General features: G+C 36.5%; 2 protein-coding genes across 4 annotated transcripts in view; both read right to left on the reverse strand.

The window, feature by feature from the left end:
* Window positions 1-3548: 3548 nt before the first annotated feature.
* snorc (secondary ossification center associated regulator of chondrocyte maturation) lies at window positions 3549-11612 on the reverse strand. Its single transcript, XM_083526212.1, has 3 exons — window positions 11141-11612; window positions 5580-5762; window positions 3549-4022 (listed from the first exon to the last, which is right to left on the reverse strand). Exons 1-3 carry the CDS (start codon window positions 11223-11225, stop codon window positions 3913-3915), a joined length of 378 nt encoding a protein of 125 aa, XP_083382338.1. The 5' UTR covers window positions 11226-11612; the 3' UTR covers window positions 3549-3912.
* A 1746-nt stretch (window positions 11613-13358) lies between these two features.
* gigyf2 (GRB10 interacting GYF protein 2) overlaps window positions 13359-24579 on the reverse strand; it is a 30432-nt gene continuing 19211 nt past the window's right edge. For all 3 annotated transcript variants that reach the window (XM_083525515.1, XM_083525517.1, XM_083525516.1), the window contains 13 exons: window positions 23719-23832; window positions 23464-23603; window positions 21602-21696; window positions 21214-21339; window positions 20543-20701; window positions 19444-19746; window positions 19168-19296; window positions 18856-19068; window positions 18302-18489; window positions 17774-17922; window positions 15020-15204; window positions 14323-14473; window positions 13359-14202 (listed from right to left, as the gene is read on the reverse strand). In XM_083525515.1, the coding sequence (XP_083381641.1) occupies window positions 14135-14202; window positions 14323-14473; window positions 15020-15204; window positions 17774-17922; window positions 18302-18489; window positions 18856-19068; window positions 19168-19296; window positions 19444-19746; window positions 20543-20701; window positions 21214-21339; window positions 21602-21696; window positions 23464-23603; window positions 23719-23832 (2020 nt within the window). In that variant the 3' untranslated portion in view covers window positions 13359-14134. The remainder of the gene's footprint in view (window positions 14203-14322; window positions 14474-15019; window positions 15205-17773; window positions 17923-18301; window positions 18490-18855; window positions 19069-19167; window positions 19297-19443; window positions 19747-20542; window positions 20702-21213; window positions 21340-21601; window positions 21697-23463; window positions 23604-23718; window positions 23833-24579) is intronic.

The raw sequence follows: 24579 nt of genomic DNA on the forward strand, positions 1-24579 counted from the left end.
ACTACACATTGTCCATCATAACTGTCACATTTTGGCATAGAATCCAAATGGTTCATTTGTAAACTGAACACTTGTAAATAACATCTGTACATTTATTTAACAACACTTTTACTCTGTATAAATATGCATTATTTAACTGTCTGGTTTACAATTCTGTTACATTATATCTGAACTTCTGCACTGGAAGATCCTGATGCCAACTTAAATTCCTTGTGTGTGTAAGCATACTTGGTAATAAAGCAATTTTCTGATTCTGATGTCTGAGAAATGAAGAAGGAGTGTGCTGGTACCGATCTTTAAAAATAAGGGAGATGTGCAGACCTGCAGTACCTACAGGGGAATTAAGTTGATCAGTCACACCATGAAGTTATGGGAAAGAGTAGTGGAAGCCAGGCTGAGAGAAGAGGTGACCATCAGTGAGCAACAGTATGGTTTTATGCCGAGGAAGAACACCTCAGATGAATTATTTGCTTGGAGAATGTTGATAGGGAAGTATATATAAAATGTCAGAAAAAGTTGCATTGTGTATTTGTGGATTTAGAGAAAGGGTATGACAGGGTGCCGAGAGAGGAGTTGTGGTATAGCATGCGGAAGCCAGGTGTGTCAGAGAAGTATGTAAGGGTGGTGCAGGACATGTATGAGGACAGTGTGACAGCAGTGAAGTGTGCAGTAGGAACGAGAGACTGGTTCAAGGTTGGCGGTTGGATTGCATCAGGGATCGGCTCTGAGCCCTTTGCAGTGGTGATGGACAAGTTGACGGACGAGGTCAGACAGGAGTCTCCATGGACTATGATGTTTGCAGATGATTTTGTGATTTGTGGTGAGAGTAGGGAGCAGTTTGAGAAGTGCCTGGAGAGGTGGAGTAGTCAGGAGTAAGACAGAGTATGTGTGTGAATGAGAGGGAGGGCAGTGGAGTGGTGCGGTTGCAGGTAGAAGAGGTGGAGATTGTGGAGGAGTTCAGGTACCTGGGGTCACTAGTGCAAAGTAATGGGGAGTGTGTTAGAGAAGTAAAGAAAAAGAGTGCAGGCAGGGTGGAGTGGGTGGAGAAGAGTCGCAGGATTGATTTGTGAAAGAAGGGTCTGCGAGAGAGAAAGGGAAAGTTTATCGGACTGAGGTGAGACCTGCGATGTTGTATGGATTAGAGATAGTGGCATTGAGTAAAAGACAGAAGGTGGAGCTGGAGGTAGCAGAGCTGAAGATGCTGAGGTTTTTGTTGGGAGTGGCGACGATAGACAGGATTAGAAATGAGTTCATTTGAGGGACAGCGCATGTAGGAAATTTTGTAGACAAGGTGAGGGAGGCGAGATTGAGATGGTTTGGACATGTGCAGAGGAGGGACATGGGGTATATCTGTAGGAGACTGCTGAGGATGGAGCCGCCAGGAAGGAGGAAAAGAGGAAGACCAAGGAGGAGGTTTATGGATGTTGTGAGGGAAGACATGCCGGTAGTTGTTTTGAAAGAGGCAGATGTAGAGGACAGAGGGTTATGGAGACGGATGATCCGCTGTGGCGACCCCTAATGGGAGCAGCCGAAAGAAGAAGAAGAAGAAGAAGAAGAAGAAGTGATCGTAGCATTTCACGGCGTCATCTAGCGACTTATTTCAGTACAACAGTGCTTTACTGCAATGAATATTCTAAATCACATTATATAAATCACAAGATAAAACAGTCAGGGGAACACATTTTGGTAGACATTACAAACACAATGAACACAACTATCGGATTCCTATCATATTTTTATTTAATCTCCAACAAGATAATAAATATCATAGATATTTGATCCATGGGATAGCGCAATGTGCATACATGTTATTAGGGAAACAAATAGCAATTTGAGATGTGGACCTCGTGGCGCAACGGTAGCGCGTCTGACTCCAGATCAGAAGGTTGCGTGTTCAAATCACGTCGGGGTCATACTTTTTCTTTTACCTTAACAAAAATGTGAAAGATGCTTTTAAGTTACACGGTTATATAATACAAAACCAACGATCAGTGAATGCTCTTGTTAGGTCGCATTTTTAATAGCTTTGTTAAAAAGAACTGGTTTCAATGTCTCATGCCAGTCGTTTAAGGTTTAGTATTTTCGTATAAAAACTTCATACCGAAACAGCAGCCGAACCCCTTTCTTTATGAAGAACAAATATATGTTTCGTATACGTGAAAATCTGGCGTTCTCTTTTAATTATTAAACATAGCTTCGTTATGTTTAAATATGTATTTTACGATTGTTTATTATTTAAAAAATTACAAATTAAAAATTTTATGTCGTTACGTTGTCTATATTCATGTTTGTCTATTTATTCAGCAGTAATGATAAAAAAGACATAGGGCTCGTCCGGGATTTGAACCCGGGACCTCTCGCACCCTAAGCGAGAATCATACCCCTAGACCAACGAGCCAATATACGGAGCTTGCTTAAAAACAGTCTCACCTATAACACCTACAGATGTGACTAAAAAGTGTTTTAGTTTGGCTGCGGTCAACGGTTTGGGTAAAATACTAAAAACAATGATATTCACGTATATAGTTTTCTAGTACACGACACGACACGATAATTATGAAAATGTTTAATCTAAAATTTAACCCTTCTGCGACTCTTCTTTCTTTAAAAAGCTGTTCCTACATGGATCCATTATATTTAAAACATTTAGACAAACCCATAATAAATTTACTAACAAATCGTTAGATTTAAATTCTTTAAAAGTATAATCATCTTTGCGCATGAGAATATAAGATGTTCTCCTTATTAAGGTGGAGTGAGTAGTTTTTCACTAATCTCTGGCCTCCCAGCTGAAACCGTTTCTTAATCAGTTTCTACATGTCTGATAGTGGTGTAGTAGAGACCTGTGCAGTATTGATAATAGCCTTCTTCGGCCATAAATGGACCAAACAGTTGAGGTGAAAAAAGCTTATGATATGGTGACATTCATGTGATCACACACCAAAATTAAAGATTTGTTTTTATTTATATGTTTCCATTTTGTTACTATACAACAGATATTTGAAAACAGTGGGGAGAAATTGAGATTAACAAGAGTCCAAACGAAATAGTATCAAATTCAGTGAATGATTTGTAATGAATAATCAATATTTGGTCTGACATGCTTTCTAAAACTTAAAATCACAGACAGGTTTGGTGCTAATCAACATATTAATATAAATAATTTAATATAAAGACCTACAAGTACATCAGTACATCAAGCATCATAAGCTGATTATAGTCAAAGCACTACATATATCTTTAACTAATTCATTAATTATAAGTAATTATGACACAAATTTATCCAGACACACATGCACATTTGCTAAATGCATTAAATGCATTGATTCTGTTCTGCAGACTACATTTTCTCCCACTTTATTTGAAACTGGAACACACACTCACACACACACCTTTATTTTATCTTTTAAAGCTTTAAGATAACTGTTTGATGTGTGTTAGATGTTCACTATGTCTTTAAAAATGAACACATCTGCTTATTTCCCTTGTGTGATCTCATTTATTATCTTAGTGACATTTGTAGAGAGAAAGGTTAGGAAATCACAAAATTAGATCCAAGTTGGGTTTAATTGTCTTATTTATCACTTCAAATAACGAACATCTCAGAAAACAAATAGCCAAAGCATAAAAAAAAAAAAAAGGTATGATCAGTCCTATTAATTAAACACGGACCTTTAATACATCTTTGAAATTATTTATTTTGAAAATAGTTTTGGTTATGGCTTGGTTGTTACAGTTTCTATAAATGAATGGGCCATGTGAACAATCATATGCCAACCACAAGGGACCTGCCAAGTTTAAAGGTTGAATACAATAAAGATATGAATTACTATGAGCACATATGTATGTGAGAGAGAGTGAAAGCAGACAGACAGACAGACAGGAACATTATAAACAGAAGGCCATCCTCCTTTAAGATGCAGTGAATTTTCGGAGTGTGATGACGACCAGGGCGAGGAGAACAGAGGCTCCAAGGAACACAGCAATGACAATGGCTGTGATGGCACCTGGGCCAAGGACACCTGTAAAACACACACACACACACACACACACACACACACACACACACACACACACACACACACACACACACACACACACACACACACACACACACACACACTATCTTAGATTCTTGGCATATGATTGCTTCTTGATCACTCCCCAATTCCATTTCATAGTACACAGTCATTCTTGTAATTTCTGCAAAAGATCAAGAAAGAGCAACAACTCTACAGAAGACATTTCATGCAAGGAGTTGTTCTCAAATCATTAAATGCTAGGCACTTGTTTGTCAGTAAATTATTTGCATGAAATCCATTTTTTCATCTCTTTTATCTTTTACTTATACTGTTATGTGGGTACTTTGTGCAATTTAGAGAATACATATATAAATATCTAATTACAAGTAAACGTTCCTATCAAATACAAAACATCTTCACCAAAAATACTTTACAAATACAATGCCTTCATTTTTATCATTCATCCTTTTTTTTGTATTGTCTTGAGTTATTTTTGAATTTATTCCATAATTAATAGTCTTCCTAAATTCTGATTTTCTCTTCATAAACAAAAACCGAAATGGGAACATGTTTTGAGAATATGTCTACACTACACTATAGCCACATAATTATTATTATTAGGTGACAGTAAAACTTCTGCAATAATATAAAACAAATTGCCATATATAATGGGTGATTTATATAATGCATGTAATAAATTTAGAATATTTAAAATATTATATTTAAAATATTCAAGATTACAGGCAAAATAATGAGCAAAATAAAAAATATACAGCATATATCTTATAACTATATATATCTTATTAATTTTTATTACCACATTATCTGTGTAAAGCTGCTTTGAGACAATATTAATTAAAGAGCCATACAAATAAAAATGAATTTATTGAATTGAACTCTGCCACACCCAACAAAACACATTTTAAAATAATATGACAATGCCATACATTTTCTGATTTTTTACAGCTCACTATCATAGAATACATTTAATGTAAATACAAATTACAATTTCTAACACCCATCCTGTTCATTGTATTCTTCATGGGCAAAAGTTTGTGGACACCTGAACCCCTTTGCTGTTATAATAAACTTTATTCTTTTTGGATGGATTTCCACTAGATTTTGGAGGGTGGTTGTGCGGATTGGATCATTCAGTTACATGAGAATTGAGGAGGTCTGGCACATATTTGGCTTTAAAAGGTATTCTGTAGGATTCCAGTCAAGGTAGGACACTGAAGTTATTTTGTTCAGGGGCATTGTCATGCTGGAACAGGCCTGAGCTGCTTAGTTCAAGCAATGAAATTTATAATACCACAGAACACAGAGACATTCTAGACAATTACATGCTTCCAAACAGTGAATCCTAATTTATTCGGTCGATTTTATAAGAGCTTAAGTTAGAAATAACATATACAGCAGTGATTTGCTCCGTTTGGATTTCTGTAACAAGGATACCTTTAATGTGTCTAATAGAGAGCGTAGGGAATAAGTGACTAAAGCTTTAAAATGCTCTAGTCACCACCCACCACTCAGTTTCTGTGTGAAACGTGACTGTACCTTCCTCCTCCATTGTCGTGGTGTCCATGATGTCAGTGTAATCTGAATTGAAAGTGGGTTGTGTCCGGTCCTGGGGCGGGTCTTTAGTAGTGGCCTGGCCTGCATCTGTTCCATCATCTCCGGACTGCGTGCCCTGGTTATCACTATGTAGTGTGGGAGAGGCCTCAGCCTCAGGCACAGTTTCTATGGAGTCACAGATTTTGCAATCAGCTGGCTAGCTCCCTAGCATTATTTCAATTAAAATATAGACATGTACAAGTAAGTACACTCACAAACACATAAATGGATTGTTCAAGCTCAAAATATAACAAAGTTAAATAGAGCATAAATTACATTTTTATTAGACTGAACTGGTAGCTGGGTGGTTGTTGTTTTTTAAATTCTTCTTTTAAGTGTTTAGGTGTTTTGTTATACCTCTGATGAATTCGTAAGCGGTCTAAAAGTGTGGTCTGTTTTGTATAACAGTATGGCTTGAACACTAGCTTGGTTGCATGGCTAGTCATAGGTTTAAATGAATGCAATTATACATAAACAATTATAAGTTATTATTTATTTCATCATACTGTGTGAACTCTAAAGGTAACTGTTGGAAAGAGCATTATTGGAATAAGTCTCAAGTGCTAGTGTTTTGTCAGAGGTTGTAGTTTTTTCATCACTGAAATTCTAGTAGAGGGGATTTGCAGTATTTTCGTAACGTGATGTTGCACGATATTGAATGGAATTATACAGGGTACAAAATGTCTAAAAAATAGTTTGCTCTGGGAAAATCTGCTTTGGTATAAGAAAAATTAATTCTCTTTAAATAATGAACTTTGGGGTGGCTCTCACTTCAATTATTTTCCTTTAACAGCATGCCTCATTGTGTTTTGTCTATATTCAGGCACTAATTTTATGGTCTTTTATATATATGGATTTGTATTTTGCCATAATTACTAGGATGAGTATAGTAATTTTTGTGCCATATTAAAATGCATTCTGGTTGTGACGGTGTAACGGTAGCATGGTAGCATGAGCGAGTGAACAGTAGCCTGAAGACCTTCAATTGGTAGGCAGTTTTATATGGAACTCAAGCAGACTTCCTAAAATATCCTGCTAAATTACCCTGTTCCCCATACAGACTAATGCAATTCCTGCCATGTAAACTACCATCCTTACAGAAATCCTGTCAGGTTAGCTAGTTGGCTACAATTAACTTTAAAGTTTATGAAAATTAAAAATTAATATGGCATAAACATACTCCTAGAAATGATAAGCAGGCACTGCAGCATCTATCTATCTATCTATCTATCTATCTATCTATCTATCTATCTATCTATCTATCTATCTATCTATCTATCTATCTATCTATAGCGTATAAACATTAAAAAAAACATAATTGCTCTGCATGACCAATCAACCATTACCATCTATGTGCTTAATGGCCTTCCCCCTTCAAAGCTGCTCTTATTTCCGATAGACTAATAAAAAAAAATAAAAGTGAGTTGGAATGCTGTGGGAATTTCAAAATATGATGAAGTTGAAATGTAAAACTAGTCAAGCCTGGAAAGATCTACATCATGGGAATATTTTGAATCTAAGAAGGTTTTTGCTGTAATGACTTCTTGGCTGGAGCAGATGATGTAGGATGGAAGGTTGTAGGTGTTGGTAAGCGTTAGTCACACAGTGTTTTGATCATGCCAGGAGAGCAGCTGAAAAAAAAGAATAATAAAAAATAAATAAATGAATGAGTGCCTTTGTAGAGAATTAGCATGGAGTTATTTTGCCTTCCACTCATCCACAGTCCTTTCTTTCCATCTTCTATGTCCTCGCATCTCTTGCTTGCATTCCTCAGGTCATGGCATGGATACACCATGTGACTTTTCACACCTATATACTAGCCATGGAAATCTGACCTCAGTTCCAGTGTCACTGGTTCCCAGAGCCCTAAAAACACTCAGAGGAGAGCAGTACTGGCCTTATGTAGAAGGCGCACCATACAGCCAAACTGGGAGATTCTTCTATTTTCAACCTTTAATAAGCATACACCACACATGCTGAATATAAATACACTCATTTAGGAATTGAAAACTCTATAAACACATATGTAAACTAAGCTCTTGTTAACTAACCCAACTGAGTACATCTAAACACAGACGAACAAGAAAACCTTCAGAATATTTCTATTAAAAAACCTTTGAAAGTTGGTATTTCTTGTTGGAAGAAATGTTATTGAACACAAACCACCGTCACTTTTGCCACCTTTCACTGTAAAAGTCCGCTCATTAACATTAAAAATAAAATGATGGTTACGATGCAGAGCAAGTGCGCATGTGCTGATGGGCATCACGCACGTTTTTTTTTTCTTTTTTTGTATGTTTACTTGTGCTGATGAAGCGTCTCTTGTTGTTGGAGCACCATCAATGCTCCCCTTCACACTGAGCCACAAAAGGGTGCTTGTATGAACGCAGAGAAGCAGCGAGTAACGGCCCCAAAACATGTCGTGTGTACTGAGGGCTACACAAACTGATTTATAAGGCCACATATGGAAAGGTAGCAGTTTGTGGCTTTGGTTGCCTTCGCATGTCTGCAGTAAAATGTGAACTGTGTATTAATTCAGCAAAAGCTATAGTGTGACAGCCACAGAGCATCACTTCAGACATATTAATATCATCTAAATTTATCTAAATATCTCATTCCAATGCATGCTAACATGAAAATGAACTTTTCAGGTCTAATCACATGCCTTACACATTCCTCATACAACAGCAGATAAAATTCATTCATACGATGTCTTCCAATTTAGCTAGCACCAATCCCAGCGAGGTTTACATTGGTAACCAGGAAAGCTTATAATCGACAAGCTGCACCAGTGTAGCTGTGCTCTTAATCCTTATTTGTTCCATGCAAGCTGAAATTATTACAAATTAAAATATAAATGTGTTAATATAAAAATAATTGTATGATTATTTACAATGATGTGGATAATGGACTGCTATAATCATAGAAATTGTCCTGTGATCATCGTAAGACAATATTTACAATATGCTGATTAGAGCATTCTTTCAACACACTTATTACTGTTTTAACATTTACAAACTACATTATAAAATTATTAATTATGGAATTATGCAGATCATCAGATATACAACATTAGAGATCAGGATTGATTATTTTTTATAAAGCTGCTTTTAAAAAAATAGCTATTGAAAACTAAAATTCAAAATAAATTTTACGGCTAATTATTATGGCATTATGTTTTTTAACCGAGCTCACTTTGTTATGCTAAAACAGGTTCTCTGTTGCAGTTATTGAAAATTGTATCTGCAGGTGATCAGAGCATTCTTATTCACCCTTTACAACTTTTTGCTTCAAACTTTGTGGCAAAAGATTGGAAATTAACCAAACATGGCTGTGATGGTCACAAACCATTAGCTAACCAGAGCATTACACTACAATTGAACTATCGTTTTAAAATAGAGAGTATGATAAATCACTTAATAATTATTTTAATCACCTGAAGATAGAGTGTAAAATGGGTAAGAAAAGTGAGAATGCAACTTCACTAGTCTGTTTTATTATTTATGTCCTCATCATTATGTTTGCTGTTTTTGAACACAGCCAACAAACAAATGTTACTCCTTTTGGAAAGAGAAAAGGTTTGGTTACACAAAACGAGTATAAAAAGAGTGCAGCTTTCCAGAACATAGCTTGCTGTAATGTAGAGTAAATTTCAGGCAGGAACGAGGAGTGTTTTTGCAACAGTTTGTTGGTTGAATAGTCAGTTTTTCCTATCAGGTTTTAAGTGTAAGTCTGCATTTGTGAATATGTACCTGATGTGAGTCTGAAAAAAGCACATAAGAAATTCCAATTTGTTTAGTCAATTATTTGTACAAATGTACTTTTAGGTTTCTTGCAACGAGGTCATCAAATGTATTATTTTTTCATTAAATTATTATTAATTATTTTTTTCTATTAGTACACAAAATGTTATGGAGCAAAATAAAAATGAGTCAAAACCAACCAGACAAACAAACTGCTAATAAAACCTGGTGCTCGCTGGCTGGTAATCAACCATAAATCCACCCTACATTGTTTATTTTAATGTTTAATTACATTACATATATCTTTAAATGGTATTATTATGTAAAAGTCACAACATTTCTAATCTGTTTACCCAGTACACAACAGCTCAAACTGAAAATGTTGTTGAGCAGTTTCAGCCCTAATAAATATTAATGACGTAGCAATTGCCTCCCTCATATCTAGCTGCAAAATTAACTCCCAGATCCCCCTGGATTAAATGGATTTCGGTAATTAAAAATTCATTTTATTTTACAGAGTAACATGCAGTTGCAACAAGGCTTTTAGTTAGCAGGAATCAAGGCCTTGCTGTGTCTTCCCTCTGACTGATCCTGCTCTAAATGAATCACTGCACTGTTTTGACAAACTTTTCAGGTCCAATGTTTTCTTTCATTGTCAAGTACCCGAAATGTTGGGTGGGGCCAAAGTTATTCAAAATCGGCATTTTGATATGTTTCAAATAAGGTACATCTGTTACTTTACCATATAAATATACTCTATAGTCTATACTGTCTGTGTTTGCAGTTAGTGACTTTTTCTGCATTGTTAAAAAAGAAAAAATCGGATTGCAAAAATGGTCAGTTGATGAAGCTTAAGTTGCTTTCAGATTTGTTACAATTTTCATTTTCAAAAAAGAACCAGTTATGAGAGAATTTCATGTTCGTTCTGGACACAAGAAATTCTTTAAATATTATGTGATAAAGAACCTTTAGATTCACAGGCTGATGAAATTTTTTTTTCCATAGAAACAAACTATGAAATAAATTAGCTTAAACGCTTTCATTCAAATCTGCCCACACAAATCTGTTGTTTTTTCAGTTATACTACTACTGGGATTTTTCCAGGAATAACGCTCGTGTCATACTGCCTACTTGTGTACTTAAACTGTGTACTCTTGTCTTCGTGCATCAGGACTGAGGATTTGTTTTTCCAGTGTCTCTAACAAACCCATTCTTTGTCCGAAGTAAAGCGCCGAGATGTGAAAATTGCCAATTTGCTTAGTGTAATGGCAAGAAACTTCAAAATAACATAGGCCACGATGTCAATTCCAAAAGTTTTGTGCATGCATGTCCCTGCCCACAACAAAACACATTTTTGTGCTTTCTTTTTATGGTTAACTGTTAGATTCCAAATAAATTTTCCACATTAAAATGCAGTTCTCACACTTTTGAAATGAATCACAAAAAATAAAAAGTTATTAAAAAGAAAATTTTTGCTGTTAGTAAAGGCCTTTCAGATTGAAACAGGAAAGTGCACCTATACTTGGTTCATGAGATGATTTACACAAAGATTAATTGAAAACTCAATACGTTTTAAAAACAAATGTCAAGAAATGACTCAAATCATGATGCAAATACAAGTGGATCACACATGAACATATCAGTTACCAATTGATGAGTTTCATTTATTCTTATTATGCTCAGTCTGCATAATTCAAGTAATGATTTGTGAGAAAATAATGCTAGACTTATTGCACATAATGAAAGAAACGACATCCTTACCTGTGCGTATAAAAGCCACACAGAGGGCAAAAACTGTGAGGAAGAGAAATCTGGACTGCGTGCCGAAGCGTCTGTAAAAGGCCATGTTGTCTGTGCTGTTCACCAGGCGTCTCACCACTAATTCCAGACCAAGAGCTCAATGTAGTAGTAGTGTGAAAGGGTGGAGGTGCAGTAAGGTAAAAAGTTGGGAAAAGGAGGGGTCCACTTGCCAGACAGAGTAGACATTGTCAGAGTGGACATCTCCACCTCCGCCTTATTTCATGCACATTCTGAGACCTTGAAATCCAATTGGTCTTTTTAAGTGCTGACACCAGATATTTAAGATATTTCACAGTTTCAAATGTTGCAGCTTCTTCATAAACATTAGGCATTGCATAACATACAGCAGTCCTGCAGGGAAAGGTCTCTTCTTTTTAATGCCTACAGCTTAAGACCAACTATTTTGTTTATGCTGTGCAGGGTCTCCTGAAAGAGTCCATGAAGTGTTCTTGTTTACAAGAACACTTAAATAAAAATACTTGTCATATTATACACTGACCAGGCATTAACCTTATGACCTAATAACATTATAACTAGTGAAGTGAATAACACTTTAGCATGGCACCTGCTAGTGAGTGGGATATATATTAGGCAGCAAGTGAACATTTTGTACTCAATGTTGATGTGTTAGAAGCAGGAAAAATGGGCAAGTGTAAGGATTTGTGCAAGTTTGATAAGGGCCAGATGGGTCAGAGAATCTCCAAAACTGCAACTCTAGTGGGGTGTTTCTGGTTTGCATTGGTCAGGATCTATCAAAAGTGGTCCAAGGAAGGAACAGTGGTGAACCAGCGACAGGGTCATGGGCAATGTGTGGTCCAAAGAAACAACAGTGGTGAACCAGCGACAGGGTCATGGGCAATGTGTGGTCCAAAGAAACAACAGTGGTGAACCAGCGACAGGGTCATGGGCAATGTGTGGTCCAAAGAAACAACAGTGGTGAACCAGCGACAGGGTCATGGGCAATGTGTGGTCCAAAGAAACAACAGTGGTGAACCAGTGACAGGGTCATGGGCAATGTATGGTCCGAACCAAAAGATTAGCTACTGTAGCTCAAGTGGTTGAAGTAGTTAATGCTTTTAATGCTCGGACAGGACAGACCAACACAATATTACGCAGGTGGTCATAATGTTATGCTTGGTCAATGTATATTAGTTCCAGACATCCTTTATAAAAGTCGACAAAAGATGAACATGGTGTACAAAGTAAAGATCGTCAAGATCATTTAAAACAATGACTTTGAAATGCAGTTAAATGCAAAAGACCGGATATATGATACTATGAGACTATGATACCACAAGCTCATCATGAGTGGGAAAGATGACTCTGCCTCTGTAGGCGTTCTGTAAATACAAATACATTGGTAAAAATGTCCATTTAACTTATTACATGGAGTCCCAAATGCCTTTATATATGTCACAGTAATCTTGAAAATTTACAGTGATCCTGAAACCATAAAAATGTACAGAACAACAATTATTTAATAGTAATATTTAACAGTAGGTTGTGCTTTGTTAACTGCACTATTAAATACTTCTAGGTCCAATCAAGATGAAATGTCTAAACTGGACAGAGATTATCAAATATGACCAGGACCAATTTAACTTTAAAAAATAAATTCCATTAAGGCCATATTTATTTAAAAATATATATATTATATATATATATATATATATATATATATATATTTTCTTTTCACTAACAGAGCAAAGCACTGAAGTTATTTTCAGCCCCACTGTGAATTAAACACATTCACTGACCACTGAAACTGGTCAATCTCCAAGAACTCAGTGTTAACCATAAAAATGTCTTGGACCCCACTTTGAGAACCACCGCTCTAGGGCACTGGATTTACACCAATTCCAACAGATTTTGTGTAAGATAACTGTACTCTGATTTTGAACAAAGAAAAAGGTTTGTAGTGTATTAAATGTGCTTTTTTTCAGTTGTGCTCACTTCAGAAACGTTTTTGCCTCAATTTACGCATCTTCCACAAAGCTTGAATTAAAAAAAGGTAAATATAGCATTAGTGGTGGCTAAAATAAATTCAGGATTTCAAGAGCAATACAAATAAAACACTAAATAGTAAAAAGTCAAGTTTGCTTCCATTGCCCTTTAACAGAAATAAAAAATCCTGGACATATCTGTTCAAATACAGAAGCATCCAGAAAGAGAGACAAGATGATGTCGAACAGCCCACACAAGAGACTGTTTTTTATTCTTTTTTCATATTGCAATAAAAAAGTATGACTCCATTGGTTCATTGTTTCCATATATTATAATACAGACCCAGAATTGTAAGTTTATTTTTTAAACAGCCTATTATTTTACAAGAAATGGATAACTACTTGGAACTTTCAAACACGTCCTTAAAACAGGACGGCAGTGATTATATGCCCTTAGGTCCTACTTTGTCGTCATCTTCTGCCGACACATGGCAAAGGAAGGAAGAGAATAGAGGGAGGAAAAAAAAAAAAACGGAAGCAAAATTAATAAATAAAAAAAAGACACGATGGGTATATAGATAATTTTGCCTAAATTTAGCTTTAACTGCTTTAATGAATGTTAAAAAATAGCAAATTAATGATTAGTAATTTGGGGATGTGTTGTCCTTCATAAAGACTTCCAGATAGAATACTAAAATCTCACATGAAGCTGGAACATGTGGATTCCCACTGCTCTCAAACAGCGACGATTTACTTGTCATCTGTTTAGGAAGCAAGTACTTTTTAGATTCTTTGCATGATGCAAAGTCAATTCAGGAAAGATGCTTCAGTATTTTCCTTTAAAGTAAGTAGACTCGACTGGTCTCCATTTTCTGGTTGAAATTACTGTGCAATAAATTGATAGGAACAAGGGTAGGTTAAAAAAAACAAACAAAAAAAAAAACGTAATGGGGTAAAATGGCAGCTGTTGTGAACGGACAGTCAGTAGGGTGAGGGAGCTTGTCAGCAGATCTCAAAAGTCCTCCACAGTCTCAATCTCGCCCATGTTTAATCGCTCAGATGAGGCGTTGACTGAAAAGCCTGTACAAAGTAAGAAGTGAAAATGTGCATAAGAAAATTTGTAATGTGGCCCCCTTTTTTTGTACCAATTCATTAACATTATAATCATATTACACCATCACAAGATACTCTTCGACTCACCTAATAGACTGGGATCGGCCCGCACCATTTTCTGCTTCTTCTTTTTCTTCCCAGAGGTGACTGTCTCAAAGCGTGTTTGCTGTTGCTTTGTGGAGTGGTTGGATTGGAAAACCGGCTGAGACACGGTTTGGTTTAACCCCCACACAGAGTCCTAAAAGAACCAATGTACATATGTATTGACCATCAAAATGAACTTGAAGAAATGTGTTAAGCTTTTTAAACAGATAGACTAAAAAGGTCCTTCTTTCCCACTGCTATCAGGCTCATAAACAACTAACAGTTGAGAGAACACTCATTACGGAACTTGCACAATCACTGCGGACTTTACACACCCATTGAAGCCTTGCACACTCATTGCAGACTTTTTCCCACACTCATTACGGAATTTGCACTTGGTGTGGACTATGGTACACACAGTTAATTGATTGTATACAAATGTACACTTTACATATAATTTATACCTATATTTATATTTGCTTATTTTTCTGGCATTCATTGTGGACAGCGAATTAATTTCATTGTATGGAGGAAAATTTACTTCACTGTTTTCTTTTCTGCACATATGACAAACTAAACTTGAACTTAAATGTATTTAGTTTTATCAAGAAGTCAAAAATCTATTTTGACCACATTCACATTCTATCACTGTATAATACTGAACTCCCCAAAACACTTGTCTTTTGACATTAGCACAAACCTGCTGATTTTTCAGTTGCTGACTCGGCAAAGAATTTTGCTGGTTGACGTTCTGTTTGGCACGGCGCTCGAGGAACTGCTTGGCAAAGTCCTTGGCCTGGGCAGTGTCACCCAGATATGCCCTTACATAATCATGCACCTCGTAAGGAGAGTCCACCTCCTTTAAGAATGATGCAAATGTCGGGACTACACAGATGGAAAAACAAAAAGGAAGAGAATAAGTGAGAAAGACAGGGAGACAGAGTAAAAGAGAAAAAAGAGGGAACGTTAAATTAAGGACTCTAAACTGCCTGATTGTCATATAGATAGTGCTGGTACAGTAAATACAGTAAAATAAAATAACTACTCTGAATCTTATCTTTGCTTCATTTATGAGAAAAATACCACAAATTATTTTTCTTTTCATGTTTTGCAATTCTGAGCATTTGATAATCAAGGTGCAAATCAAACATTTATGTGACATTACTCCCCTAAATTGGAAATTAGACATTAGAAATATGCACCTCTGGGTAACATGTATGCTAATGTATAACACACTTAACTACCAACCTCCCATGGTTTTCCTTCTTTCCATTAATTCTATACAAAAATGTCCAACGCATCAAACCCATGATCTTTAAAGGTAGTGGTTGCAAAAGTTACTACAATTTATAGATCAATTCAAGTGCAAAGACAGAACCAAAGCTCTGACAGCAACTCTTTTTGTCTGATCACAACTGATCACATGAGGGTTAAGAGTAGGGCTGCAAACAACTTATCAATAAAATCGCTAATTATTACCTAGTTGGGCTGCTTAAGTTACGGGTTATTGTGACTGTAAGCCGCTTGAGAAATGGCGAAGTGTACAGGGTCAACTGGCAACAGAAAAAAAGTGTGCGTCCCAAGTCACCTAATGCATGGAAGAGTTTTATATTCAACGCAACAAAGAACTTGCCAGTTATGCAAAGCTGAGTTTGTGGTATGGAAGTACCACAGTGATGCACGAGCACATGAAAATTAAACAAAGTGGTGTTACAGAAGAAGGCGAAACATCAGCAAGGTAAGCAAAAACTGTACATATACATATAAAAATGGTATATTTTAATGCTATTGTGTAAATTGTAACTTCGGTAGAGTCGCACTGGATCTGTTCTGTCGTGACTCGAGCAACAGTCAGCTCGCTCACGGCATAGTGATAAATTCAATTAAAACGGTGCGAACAAACACTAAATCAAAAAGCAGAAAATAACAGCAGCAGAAAACTTACATTTTTAGTCACTTGTGATTTACAGCGAATGATTATGCACTTGTACACCAATGCATGTTTTCTTTTTCTTTTTTTTTTTATGCAAGCCTGTTAGCATGCTGCGATTCTCCATTTCATTCTCTTTTTATAGAATTTGTCTACTACAACAGTAACTTCTGTTTTCAAACGTGATTTAATGTGGGTTTACTACACTCAAATGCTTTTCAATGTTTGTAAATTTAATTTATGCATATATATTATACAGAATTCAATTAATCATATATTCTAGATGGTTATATGTTCACAACTGAAGAAAATGTCTATTTCTTTAAACTAAATTTTCAAAACAATGTTATATTTTTATACAGATTTCTTTTGCCATCTTGCCATCTGCAAAATACCAATACAAATGTTGATTTACACAAATTGCTTCACCTTTCACACTAAAATGCTTTTTTTTTTTTTTTTTAAAACAAAGAAATTACTCAGCATGAGGGAATTTGTTTAAAGGAGAAATCCCACATGCAGTCCAACAAGCAGCCACGATAAGGATTAAAATGTCAAAATTAAACAATTAAACTCAAATATTTTTAACTGATTGAAAATATAATCATTAGTTGCAGCCCTAATTTAGAGTATGGCTAACACCAGGATTTGAACTTACAACCTTAGCAACAGTAGTAGGAGCCATAGTTAACCCAGTGGTGCACCGTCAGGGCCAGCAAGGAGAATAGAGTAAATTATTCCCAATACTCTATTCTCTTCATTTCATAGCCTTTCTCTTGGGTGTGCTGCACATACATCCTTTGATTGGATGGTCAGGGAGTTTCACAGCTCACAAACCGCATCTGTGGCAAACTGCACAAGCTCAAATATATTTGTGTAGATTTAATTGCAGTTTTTATCATTTTTGGTTGCAGATATACTTTCATGGACATTTACAAGACGGAAGAAAGATGGACACTGAGTAAAAGGTAGGCCAAAGCAGTTGAAAACAGATGTTAAGCTTTTTCATGTACCACTTATAATTTCATGTTTAATTAAGAGGAAAACCGATCGTCATTTTATGCGGTCAATATTGATGCGTCTGTTAGAGATGATGTATGTGTGAGCTGTGGCTGCAGTGAAAGGAGAATTGTGTTCATTGGATTTCTTGCATTAATAATGACATTCATTCTCACTGCATGAAATGCAGCACTCTTCTATACTGCACTTCTCTATAATATAGATGGTGGCATCATAAATATTGTATAAGGAGGTGGGTTGAGTCAGGTGGAACATCACTAAAGGCTTAAGCGTGAAATGCAAGGCTCACCTATGGTAAACCCTAAACTGCAGAGTACTTTTCAAAATAATTCCATCAAAAAGGATTTGGTTGTCAAAGATGATTAGATGGATGTAATTACACTAGTAAAAACCTGGATAAAATCCATTTTACACCTTTTAAAGTCACAACAGTTTTTCACATTGGTTATGGTTGCATTTAAACCTCCAGTTTTGTGTTCTTGCCAGTGGGTGCGAGTACCTCACCATCAAGGTTGTTGGCAGTGTTAAGTGTGTGTAGCATCTGCTCACACCACTGCATAAAGCCATCCTGAGTTTTATTGGCTCCCTGAAACAGCTTTAACAGTTTCTCCTCTTCTTCTACCTTCTTACTGGATTTCCCACTGTTACTGTTACTGCAACACAAACCAAAAGAAAGAATAAAGTATTCAAAACATTTAACTTAATACTTAACACCAGAATCTGTGGTGTTTCTCATCATTTACCACCTTTATATTGAAGATTATACCATTCAGATTATTTTTACTTGTTCTAAAACAAGTTTTAGAAATGCAGAATATACCAAAGCAGCACATTTTTATATAAAACAGACTCAAGTTCACCAAAACCAGTAGAAATCTACTTGTTCATAGGCCACACAAGATATCTGCATCGAATTGGAGCCTTTATGTTTTTGCAGGCTTTGGAAGAAAGACTTTACAATGCAGATTTTATGGCTGACTTTTCAGAGTGTTAAAGAAAGATTCACTTACAGTAAACAGCTGCAGTCTTTACCTGAGGTTAACATTTCCCTTGTTTTTCTGTGGGTTGTTTTTTCGTGTGGTTGGAGGTGGAGCAGTTTCCTTCACAGCGTCATCCCAGAAGCCTAGGTTAGAGTTCTGAGTGTCACCCCAGATGCTGCTGTTGTCTGAGCCCCAGTGACTGGTGTTACTAACTGAACCCCACACTGAAGCGGTCAAAGCCTAAATGCAAGTACACAAACTTTTTGTTTAACAGACCTAAACCTATTGAACAAAAGAAGAAATTGCACGATTAATGTGGCACACAGAGACTTTTAGCTTATAATCCAAATATAATTGAACAGAAAACTGTTTTGGTATTGTTATACACATATTTAAAAATGAACAGATAAATGACAAAAGCATACTTTCAGTTTCAGAAGTGTTGAACTAAAAAAAAAAAAAACCCTAGAACATAGCATTTTATTTGAACCCACCCATTTTTATTAGACCAACAGTAAACCCAAACCATTCGCCCATTTTCAAGTGATCGAAAAATGTTCGCCTTGCTGTTCCAAAATTTTCTGTGATGACTGTTCCAGTACTCACAGCTTTGTTTTGTGTGCGGTTTTGCTGTATAACTGTAGATTGCTGCTGCTCTTTCCTCTGCTTCATCTGCCGAGCCTCCTCCTGTTGAATCTCCAGAAGGGATTTAGTGGCTGCAGGTTGCTTGGCCACACTGCCCCAGCCTGGAAGCTTAGTCTGAGGTTGCTGTTGTTGTTGCTGTTGCTGCCTCTGGAGCTCCTGCTGCTTGCGTCGCTGCTACACAGTTCATGTGACAAAGTTCATGTTGTCATAGGGAGCAAAGGAGGTGATGTACTGACTAAACTTAAAAAAGAAGCTGGTACAAGCATTTCATACCTCCTCTCTAGCTAGTCGTTCTCTCTCCTCTTCAAGTTTCTGGATCTCGCTGAGTGACAAAGTGTTCTGTGTTTGGGAGAGGGAAACTGTTGTGGCAGACTGCTGTCCCCACTTAGACGAAGAGGGAAGCTGCAAATTAGAAAAACAGACTAGCATTAAAAATTTATGGTATTTAGATATTTAGCAGATCTAACCAAAGCTGAAGTCAAATTGCCATGCCCCTCGTATTAAACTGGGGAGAATCGCAGATCCCTTCATCCCAGCCTTTTGTAGTACCTTCATCTGGGCCAGCTGTTGTTGCTGCTGTTGTTGCTGGAGTCGACGAAGGGCCTCCTGCTGCTGCTGTCTCTGTCTCTGCAGCTCCTGCTGCCTCTGCGCTTCTTGTTGCCTCTGAGTCTCTTGCTGCCTCTGTAATTCCTGCTGCTTTAAAAGCTCCTTTTCCCTTTGGAGCTCCTGCTGCCTCTGGAGCTCCTGCTCCCTCCTCTTCTGCTCTTCTTGCTGTTGTCGAGCCAATGCTGCAGCTTCCTCCTCTCGCCTCCTCTGAGCCTCCAGTTCCTCCTGTTTCCTTCGTGCCTCTTCCTGAAACACCCACATACAATAAAGAATTAACTTTAAAAAAAAACAAAAAAACACTCCACTTCTTCTCACAGGCAGTGTTCAAATGTTACCGTAAATGAGAAGCATTTCCGTATAACACTTTCCCAATGCTGCGTCACCAACAGTATTTGATAGTCATCATTTGATTTGGGGCATTCTACATCTATTGCCAAATAAAGACATACGCTCCTTTTACGCTCACACTGCATGGTAACAGCGGCAATTAATACGTGTAGGTTTTAAGTTTTTGGTCTTTAAGTAATACAAAATAAAAGCATTAAAAAGGCTTCTGTACTGTAAAAACTGCTTTTCAAAAAAAGAGATAAACTTCCAGGAGCAGCTAATTTCATGTTGGATCAACTTTATTTGATTGTTCCTTGATTGAATCTTTGAAAAATTTGCAAATGAAAACACATGGCAGACTGTAATCACATCTTTTTGAAAAGATTACACACAAAATGGAAACCATGAAATGAAAGTGGTCACAAAATTTCCCACACACTGTGTTACTTTAACCAAACATCTATGACCAAAGAGACGTCTTTCTGTAGCCTGTTGGACATTTTATTAGGACTATATTTTGTACTACTATATTGCAGCATTTAAAAAATCATGAGGAGGACCAAATAATACTATAATCTTCACCGCTTCAAAACTTATGACCAGATGTTTTGTGAGCTGTGCCCGGTGTCAGACTATACTTCAGTTTTAGCTTGAAATCCTTTGAACTCTAAGTTAAATGGCAATTGTGTGTCTAACATGGCGTCAGAGGAGTCACCTGCTTTCTGAGGAATTCTTCTCTTTGATTTCTTTCTTCCTCTTCTCTCCTTCTCTCCTCTAGCCTGCGGAGCTCCTCCTCCCGTGCCAGACGCTCTTCTTCCTCTTTCTGTCGCCGTTGTGACTCCTCTTGCTCCCGTTGCCTCCTGAGTGCCTCCTCCTAAAACAGACAACATGGGCATTAATAACATAGAACAAAATTCCTGATCGACACATTTGGCAGAAATGAACTAATGTTTTTCCAATTTCATTTTTGGACCCTAATAATTCAGTTATAATTGTGCTTTACTAAGCTTAATTAACTGATCCATCCTAATATGGGTTTAAGATCAACTTGTGTTATAAAAGCAAAACTAAATAATATTCATAGCACAACTTTCCCTTTTCTAATCAATGACAAACATGTCACTTAAGTAAAAAAATAAGATAAAAGTAACCAGAAAACTAATTGAAGATTTCTATCTCACTTTCGGTTCACACAAGTCTGGGTTCCTGCTGTTTCATCTAGAGATTAATAAAAGGCTTATAACTTCTGTACATTTTAATTTTTACCAGTGGATTTATGTTGAAAATTTGTTTTAGGTAAAAACATACATTTTCTACAAAAAAATGACTACATGCAAGCTTAAGACTAATAAACAAGCTTTTGTGTGAAGTCCCTATTACCCTGACCTGCTTTCGTCGAGCCAGCTCCTCTTCCTCCAGACGTTTGCGCTCTTCTTCCTGCTGTGCCCGCAGCACCTCCTCCAGACGCTTTCTCTCCTCTTCTTCTCTTTTGACTCTGAGTTCCATCTCCAGCTTTAGGAGTCCAGATGGCAATTACATAAGCATTAAAAACAAAAGAACCCATAAGTTATTGTGTTTAGAGATGCACATTTTAGCCTGTATTACAAATCCTTATTGCTGAGGCCAAGACATGGTTGCCATTCATTTACCATTTCACTTATTTAAAATACTAAACTTTGATAATGAACTTTAATACTGCCTAATGAGTACTCTTCTCTATATTCTTCAAATTAAATGTTTATTATATGCAGAAATCCAGGCTTGTTTGGCATACCTTAGCAGCTTTAGCCTTCTCCAGTTGTATCTGTTCAATAGATGGTTGAGGTATGGTGTCTATTGGCAGATCCCACACACTTGTGCCTTCCCATGCTAAAAGCAAAAGAATACACTTTTGTGACATATTCAGGCATGGAGTCCTGACATGATCTCTTGATACACACAAATACATATAATAATACAGGTAGTTGTCTACTTATGATGGAGAAACGCTATGACAACCCCATGGCAAGTCAAAAATATCGATATTTTTTAATATTGTCATAAGTCGAAGATGGTACTATAACTGTGACAGTCTTTCTTGCTTTATGCTGATTTATAATTTTCATCTTCTGCTCTAATCCGATGGCTTTCCTCTTTTTTTTTTCACTACAAGCAGGAGACATTCAACGTATCGTACATTGTACGCTGTTGCCTGTGCCTATTGCATGAAATTGTTTATATTTTTTACAATTTTGTTATTTATTAGTATTGCTATAGTCATCGCAAGATCGTAAAAATCATAAGTCAAACCATCGTAACTCAGGGACCATCCTTATAACTAATCAGGAGTTAGGAATACTAAAATGGCTGCGTTGTTTTATTTTCATTCCGCTTTCAGCAAATATTCCACACGATCAGACTTCACTTGGGTCAACTGATCAAAGTAAATTTTCAAAATCTTCAAAATTTTAACAAGCACTACAAGAGAAGCATGTGAACATTTATTGATAATTTGGTTTCCTGTGCAAGAGAGGAAGCTGAAACTTCTACTAGTTGGGTTTCCTGTGTTATCACACATTCCCAGGTTAGTTTTCTTGGTTTGAGACTAAGAGTAATGAGTTATTGAAACACCCCCATAAACACCACTGTAAACAAGAATAAGTAAAAACTTGTTGGTTCAAGCATATTGTTTGCGCAACTTTTTTCAAAAGACAACCCACATGAACTAGTTTGAAAATAAATTATTCAAGCCTGTGACATTTATAAGAGGAATCAGGTTCTCAAATATGTGGTGAGAGCACATGAACACAAAACCAGGATGAAGTCTAGGCTGTGAAATCTCAGTATGACTCATCAAAATCAAAGAGGCCACTTAGATAACATCCTCCGTTGACTCCTACGCTCACCTCCAGGACAAGCCAGTAAAACAATACCATACCCACCAAGCATGTCCAAGCAAAAAGCAGTATATTGCAGGTAAAACTATAGTACAAAATCCATTCAAAGTGGATTATGATGAGCTACGATAAGAAACAAGCAATTCTATTTAAACAATGACACCATCAGACCTGACTTTCTCAAAGGTAATTTCACAAAACCCTTTGCTTACTCATCCAAATCAATATATTTTAATAAGTTGTTGATATATTTTAATAAGTAGTTACATCAGAACTCCAAAAGAAGACGTTTTCTTTGCTTCTAATCGACAAATTTCATGCTCTGTGAAATTCTCAAAAATTATAGCATTTATAATTAAAATAATTTTTTAGCTAACAAATATCAAAATTCTAATTGCTGTTAATAAAATTTTAATTGCAGCAGGACATACATTAAATTGTAAGTCTATTCAGTAACATTATATATTCAATAAGAAATAAATTATATTATAATAAAATTAAGATTTATTAACACATACATGGATTTTTGTTATTTTGTCCAATGTTTTCATAACTGTATTGTCATGTAGGTTTCGAAAATGTTATTAATTTACTATAGTATGCCATTAAGACTTTCACAAGGATATGAGTGATCTATTAATGAAGAGATTATAATTATTTTTGAAAGACTGAGGTATACGCAGATTCCATAGTGTGTTCACGTTTTTCATGTTAGTGTGCGTGTCTGTGTCTTTAGTAGTAGTTTGAAATGAAGACGTACTGCTTGGAGCTGCTGGTTGTATGTTTGCTGTACAGGATGCTTGGGTAGATGGGTTCTGTATATCCCAAATCGAACCTGAATCTGGAACGGACATGGAACGCGTAACTGGCGGTAAAAGACTCTGCTGCTGTTCCTGGGATCTGCACAATAATAAAAATGTGTGAAATGTTAAATTATGATAAATGATCACATTAAATGCAAACAGCATTCCTTCTGCTTGAATACTACTTCTGAAAATGGTGCACATTGGCTCACCTGAGTTTGAGTGCTTGTTGCAGAAACAGATTAAGTTGCTGTTGCTGTTGTGTTGGAGGGGGAGCTGAATTAAGCACTTTTTGTTGAGCTAGAGCCTGAGCATACTGCTGCTGCCTGCATACACACACACACACACACACACACACACACACACACACACACACACACACACACACACACACACACACACCATAAGACCACATTATATAATTTTATAAGGTAAGTTATTCTTTTGTGGATACTTTTTTTAAGTACTGAACAGCTTTTGAGATACAAGTGCTAAATAATTGTTATCTATAGCATGTGTCTATAAGGCACATCAACAATGTTGCAAGCAAATGTTTGATCAGTCATACTGAATTTCAGGAAAGCACAATAGGTGTTTCGGATAACTATGCCCTATCAGCTAAAACATTTAAACCAGTGACCGGTGACTAGAACATCATCACTTTACAGCAGCAGTGATGATGGGGTGGGTCATATTAGGCAGCAAGTCAGTTAGTTATCATAGTTGACGTTTTGACAGCAGCAAAAAAGGCCCAAGCATAACGATCTGAGCTAAGCCAGATCCCACAGAAAAGCTACTGTAGCATAAGTAAAATAAAAAATATTAAGGTTTGACTTGAATTTGTCATAGCACAAAGTTCATCACAGCTTAAGCATCAGAACTAGGTCAAAGAGCAATGGAGAATGGTGGCCTGATGAATCACATTCTCTTTTTTTTATTTTGTTTTTGCAATAATGTGGACGTTATTTTGACAGTTCACCTACCTATAAAATTCTGCAAATCAAGTACACACCATTGCATGGCAATGGTAAGGCTATATATATTATAGATCAGTATAACACCCTGCCACAGAG

This window comes from Silurus aristotelis (assembly GCF_946808225.1).
Source record: "Silurus aristotelis genome assembly, chromosome: 22".
NCBI lineage: Eukaryota > Metazoa > Chordata > Actinopteri > Siluriformes > Siluridae > Silurus > Silurus aristotelis.